At 36.8% G+C, this 6,964-nt stretch overlaps 1 protein-coding gene across 1 annotated transcript in view; it reads right to left on the bottom strand.

Annotated features, from left to right (window-relative positions):
• Positions 1-6,964, bottom strand: part of MPHOSPH9 (M-phase phosphoprotein 9) — a 62,368-nt gene that overhangs the window by 23,861 nt on the left and 31,543 nt on the right. Inside the window, exons 10-11 of the mRNA XM_012663405.1 lie at positions 4,402-4,489; positions 2,628-2,843 (exon numbers count right to left, since the gene is read on the bottom strand). Of these exons, the coding sequence (XP_012518859.1) occupies positions 2,628-2,843; positions 4,402-4,489 (304 nt within the window). The remainder of the gene's footprint in view (positions 1-2,627; positions 2,844-4,401; positions 4,490-6,964) is intronic.

The following is a 6,964-nucleotide window of genomic DNA, read 5'->3' as shown; positions in this document are numbered from 1 at the left end:
TTTTTCTATGTATTTTTAGTTGTCCGATTAATTTCTTTCTATTTTTAGTAGAGATGGGGTCTCGCTCTTGCTCAGGCTGGTTTCGAACACCTGAGCTCAAACAATCCACCCGCCTCGGCCTCCCAGAGTGCTAGGATTACAGGCGTGAGCCACCGCACCCGGCCTAACAGAGGTAAATTTTTAAAAATATCATGGCATCCTCAGATAAGGATGTTGCATCCTTATCTGAAATAAGAACAGTATGGAAGTTTAAAAGAACAAGTAAAAAAATGATAGCAAAAATAAAAATTAAAACACAAAGGCTGGAAGATAAAGTCAAAGAAGGCTCTTCCAAAAAGTAGAACAAATCACACCTATAATCCCAGCACTTTGGAGGCTAAGGAGGGAGGATCATTGAAGCCAGGAGTTTTGAGACCATCCTGGGCTGGTCTCCACTCTCCCATCTCTACAAAAAAATTAAATTAGCTGGGCATGGTGGCACATGCCTGTAGTCCCAGCTATTCGGGAGTTAAAGCAGGAGGATCACTTGAGCTCAGGAGTTCGAAGTTGCAGTGAGCTATGATGACACCACTGCACCATAGGCTGGGGCAACAGAGTAAGACTCTGTTTCCAAAAAAAAAAAGAGAGAGAGATAAAGGCAAGATCATAAAAGCTTCCAGAGGGAGAGGAAAATTAACAGGTCACAAAGAACAGGTAATTACAATGGTACAGTCCTTCACAACAGCATCACTGAAAAGTAGATGGCGTAGAGCAATGATTGAAACTGATTAAAGCAACAATTTAAAGTATTTCCCCACTTAAAATTTTCTACCCAGCTAAATTACTATTTAAGTGTGACTGCAAACTATAAAAGCTTTCGGATATGGAAGGTCTTGAAATTTGTTTCCCATGCATTCTTTTTCTCAGGAGACATACTCCAGTAAAACAAGGAGTTAAATCAAGAAACATGAACACAGGATCCACAGAACAATAGATTCAATACAGGAAAGAAGCAAAGAAAATCAATTCCCAGGATGACGGTGAAGGCAAGTCCTAGGACATCCGTGTATCAGACCTAGGGAGCAATCAGTTCAGAAGCAAGCGCAGCATGGCCAGCCTGGTACTGACCTGCAGCCTTCCATCATCATGGGAGGGGGGGGAGGGTGCTAGGCAGATGGAAAACTAAGCAGATCAAAAAAAGGCAATTATTAATTGTAAGAAAAATAAAAGTTGTAAAAGAAAAGGAACGTAATCACTATATATCACAGCTTAGCTTTGAACAATATTTAAGTAGACACAAGAGACATCGAAGACTGATTTAACTCTAAATGATGATGTATATTTCAAATCCAAGACACCACTGACTATAAATCATACCATTATTTTATGAACTACTAAAAGAAAAAAATGGTAATTAAAATACGACACTATGGTGTAAAGATGTATTCCAATTTCAGAGGTGTTAAAATGTAAAAGAATATGCATCTTAGAATCAATTTAATATATGAACCACGTTGGAAGGAGGGGGAGAAGTGTTTGTATTGGAACAAATGGCCTAAGAAAGCCAAATCATGATCTTACATAGAGGCAGTCAACATATGTCTGAAACTGATGGAAAAAAATGAAAGCACACTATTAGTATATTATTTAGAAACACAGAGAAAAATGCTAGAAGAAATAGCTAACTGAGCCAAAAGTAATGGCCTCCAGGGGTAGGAGACTACAAGGCGAGGTGGGGAAGACTGCTGTTTTTCACCTGAGATTTGACTATTTAACCATTTACATGTATTACATTCACAAAAATAAATTTTAAAAATCAAAGGAACTGATCCTAGCTCTCTGGGAGGCCGAGGCGGGCGGATTGTTTGAGCTCAGGAGTTCGAAACCAGCCTGAGCAAGAGCGAGACCCCGTCTCTACTAAAAATAGAAAGAAATTAATTGGACAACTAAAAATATATAGAAAAAATTAGCCGGGCATGGTGGCTCATGCCTGTAGTCCCAGCTACTCAGGAGGCTGAGGCAGGAGGATCACTTGAGCCCAGGAGTTTGAGGTTGCTGTGAGCTAGGATGACGCCATGGCACTCTAGCCCAGGCAAGAGAGTGAGACTCTGTCTCAAAAAAAAAAAAAAAAAAAAAAAAACCAGAGGAACAAGGAGCAAATCTAAAGCTACTAGGTAGACCATTTCAACAAACTAAATACTTTAAGATTATCTGTGTACCATAATAATCTGAAAAAGGACATTAAAATTTAGGAAAAAATATGCAACCTGAAACCTAATCCAATTTCAATGTTACACAAATCCAAATTTTAAGTAAAATCATATCAAAGTGAAAAAAGTCAATCAAATCTGCTCTAAATCTGGTTTATAGCATATTACCGTGCCAGACCCACAGATGTTAGGATAGCTTCAAAGTTGACCTGCTAGACACAGAACAGCAGGGGAGTGAAGCCATTGTTCTAAAGCTCTGACTTCTTGCTTCAAGGTAAGACCCAACCGGCTCCATCAGGAGGGTATGTATTTGCAGCTATGGCAAAGTTATGTAAAACTAAAACCTGGAAAAAGTCATAGTAGCTTGTAAGAGCACATTATCTAAATATATTACTTCTAGCCAACCATGACCTTAAGTTGCCATTATTTGTTACTTACATCTTGAAACATTTTGTTTTCTTGTTTTAGTCTAGCTTCTTTATCATCTGAGAGTTTGTAAGCATTCTCAAATGCTTCTTCTAAATCCTGCAGTCTAGATTTTAGTCGAATGATAGTATTGTCTTTTTCTTTATTACTTGTTCTCATTTCCTCAATTCGTTCCTGCAAAATTTTGGAGGCACTGCTGGCTGCACTGAACCGTTCTCTCAAGTCATTCTAAAAAATAAAGATCAAACATAATAAATTCTTTTAAATGAAAAATAGATGTCACAAAAGTGGCAAATTATTGGCATTAAAATATAGAATAAAACAAAATATACAAATGGAAATGAACGAATTTAATATTTTGTTATATCCTGGGACACACAGTCTGGAAAGGATCACTCTACTGGAGTAACAGCTCCAGGCAGACAGAAAACGACTGAGGCACATGATTCCAGGACTCGCCTAAGACAGTATCTCCAGTGGATCACTTTAAGGAAAAAATAACCATGGCTATTAGGGAAGGTATTCTGAAAGTAGAGCTGGATTTTGTTGTCCAACGTTAATATTTAGGGAGGAAAAAGCGTATCTTACCCTACGAAAACAGAAAAAATTCAAAATGCATCTGATATATTAATATTCATTCAACAACCATTTTGGAATACCTGCTAGTTGCAAGGCACTAGGGTGCTGGAAATGTACGATTAACAAGAAAGACAACAGTCCCTAACTTCATAAAGTTTACAGTTTAGAAAGAGACAAAAATAACTAAAAAAAGACAGAAATAACGTGGAACAAAATGGGCATTTTCCATCTAAATTTTGTTTCTAAGGTTGTATGTATCTCATCCCTATACACACTCATTTTACGATAGCTTTCTATCATACATTTTATAATTTATAATTTTATAATTTAACAGATATTAAAAATTAAACTTGTAAACATGTACTTTGAGAAACTGACCCTTAAAAGACTGTTTTACACTAAAAGATTGGGAACAACATGAATAATAAAGATCTTTGTTCAAAAAGAAAAAGAAAAGTTATGTGTAGAAGAAAACTTGGTAATGTATGAAAAAAAGTAAGAATAAAAGTTTATGTACTCCTAGTTATATACACAAGAAAACTAAAAACATATGCACATAAGCATCCATAGCAGTATCATTCATAATAGCCAAAAAGCGGAAACAACCTGATGAGCAGACAAAGAAAATGTGGTTTGCCATACGGTGAAATATGAGTTAACCATAAAAAGGAATGAAGGACGGACCCGAGCTATAGCATGGACAAACCTTGAGAACACTATGCTAAGTGAAAGCACACAAAAGGCTACAAAATGCACGATTCCATTCATATCCAGAATAGGCAAATCCACGCAGACAAAGCAGAGTAGTTGTTGCCAAGGGCTGGGAGGACAGAGCATGTGGAGGGATGGCTAAGGGGCGTGGGTTTCTCTGTGACTAAGGAAAACACCCTAAAATTGATTGTGGTGATGGCTGCACAACTCTAAATATACTGAAACCACTGAACTGTACCCTTTAAAAGGGTGAGTTTTGTTGTATGCAAATTATATCCCAATTAAAAAGATGAAGATTTTAAAAGGATAAAATTTACAGTATCATGAAGCCAGCAGCACTGAAAATACAAACTTAAGGAGACTTCCTTAAAAAGATGACAAGAAACACACAACCAATGTTATCATAAAATTATTCATTTGTCTCTCCAGTTCAGTCAATAAAAGGGCTTTGTACATTAAACCACTAGAACCATTACCAAGAAAAAAAAGTACTTACCACTTCTATTTCCAGTAAGTTATTCTTATTTTCAAGTGTTCTGACACGACTAGTAGCTTCATTCAAAGCACTATCTAATTGGCCACATCTAAAAACCATAAGTTTAGTAGCTTCAATTAGAATATAAAATTAAATACTTTTTAAAGTATTACATAAATCTGATTTCTATATATTACATAAAACAATTTCTCTTATGTTAGCAAAGACCCATGATATCATTTTAGTAGAATATATCCCAATGAATCTGATGATATTGTAGTATCTAGACAAAATAAAAGGCTAAAATAATAATACAAAAAGATCCTTTAAAATTGAGTGGAAAAAACCAAGCTATGAACACATATTTGTACATCCATGTTCATAGCAGCACTATTCACAATAGCTAAAAGGTGGAAGCAACCCAAATGCCCAGCAGATAAACAGGTAAACAGTATGTGGTATATACAATGGATTACTGGGTCTTAAAAAGGAAGGAAATTCTGACACATGCTAAAACATGATGAACCTTAAAGACACTATACTGAGTGAAGTAAGCCAGTCACAAAAAGACTAACTCTGATTCCTTATGCGAGTAGTCAAATTCATAGACACAGAAAAAAACAGACCGCTGGTTTCCAGGGTCTAGGGCAAGAGAATAATGGGAAGTTATTGTTTAATGGGTATAGTTTTGTAAGATAAAGTACTTCAGATGGATGGCGATGATGATAGTACAATGTGAATATCCTTCAGCCATTGAATAGTAAAATGGTTAAAATGGCAAATTTTTTGTTATGTATATTTTACAATTTGAAATTAAAATTTTAAGATACAGAAGACTACATAAAATAGGTTGATCTTAGTTACGAAAATAAGTCTTTATCTACATAGATGTATTATGCTTTCTAGAAGGATGTAAAAAATTAAATTTGAGATGTTGAGAACAGAGGTTGAGTAGGGACGCTTATCTTTTTTTTTTTTGAGACAAGGTCTCACTCTGTTGCTCAGGCTGGCACCATCACAGCTCACTATAACCTCGAACTCCTGGGCTCAAGTGATCTTCCTGCCTCAGCCTCCTGAGTAGCTGGGACTACCACAGTGTACGCCACCACACCCGGCTAATTTTTCTATTTTTTGTAGAGATGGGGTCTCATTATGTTGCTCAGGCTGGTCCCGAACTCCTGGTCTCCCAGAGTGCTGCAATTGCAGGCATGAGCCAGCCCACCCAGCCCGGAGACTTACTTTTCAGACTACGTCTCGCACTATTTCAAACTTAACATGAATGTATTATTCTTATAATTAAAGACTTTGTCAAGTTAATTATCACAGGCACTCAGAATAACAAAATACACAGAAGAATTTAGGTACCATTTTGACTCAGTGTTTAATGATGCATTGTGAATATTTATTTAGCACCAATTATACACCAGGTCTACATTAAGCACTTTACATTTATCCTCATGATCCTGTGAGTTAGGATTATCACTGGTCCCATTTCACAGATAAGAAAACAAAGCCAGAAGTTCCTCACTGAAATTCCACACGAGTTATAAGCAGTCACATTGGGAGTCTAAGCCAGGCAGTCTGGCTTCAGGGTTCAAGCTCCTAACCACTATGCACTAACACCTCTCAGAGATGAAATATGGACAAGACTGTTCTTGAAAGATCACTTCAATAGTCAAGTGTAAGTGTATTAACTGTATTTGACTGTTTTCATTAACACAGAGATTCTGATCTGCCAAAGATCAGTCTCCTGAGTTGCAACTGTGACATAATCATCTGCTATCACAGCTGGCCAACAATGTAAGTGTTAATGGCCCCATTTGCAGTACCAATGGGATTCTTTAATTTACAATTTTAAGTTGGAAAAAATGGGTGTGTGTGCTGATAACACTGGTTTTTGTCTTGAGGGAACCATTTCTCCAGTTCTAAATGATTGCAACCTTCTCATTTTGTTCCTACTGTCCTCTAACACAAAGCGTTTATACTATAAACCAGATCAAATCCTTTTTGGGAAGTAGGAGAAAATAATGTATTGCTATTCATTTGCATGGTAGTTACATTTCCTCTAGCACCCAAAATTGCCACTGTTATTAACTATTACAACACGGCCATTTACTTAAAATCCTGACTTCCAGTTTGCTCCACCTACATTTGCTCATTGCTCAAACGTTTTAATTATCTATCATTTATAGTGGGGTCCCTTCTTTAGCATCCTGTCTTTAACCTTAAATTCACTGTTTTCTTCTTCCATAATTCTGTTTTCCAACAGTAAGTACGTGCAGTCATCTCCACCTTCTTTAAAAAAAAAAAAAAAAAAAAAGAACAAAAGGAAAATCAACTTCCTCTAACCTGCTATTTTACTATCTACGTTTTTCTTTTGTCTTAAAAAACCTAAACCTGGGCCGGGCGCGGTGGCTCACGCCTGTAATCCTAGCACTCTGGGAGGCCGAGGCGGGCGGATTGTTTGAGCTCAGGAGTTCAAGGCCAGCCTGAACAAGAGCGAGACTCCGTCTCTACTAAAAATAGAAAGAAATTAATCGGACAACTAAAAATACATAAAAAAAATTAGCCGGGCATGGTGGCA

This window comes from Propithecus coquereli, unplaced genomic scaffold (assembly GCF_000956105.1).
Source record: "Propithecus coquereli isolate 6110/MARCELLA unplaced genomic scaffold, Pcoq_1.0 Scaffold81, whole genome shotgun sequence".
Classification (NCBI taxonomy): domain Eukaryota; kingdom Metazoa; phylum Chordata; class Mammalia; order Primates; family Indriidae; genus Propithecus; species Propithecus coquereli.
This window is presented reverse-complemented; position numbering and strand designations above follow the sequence as displayed.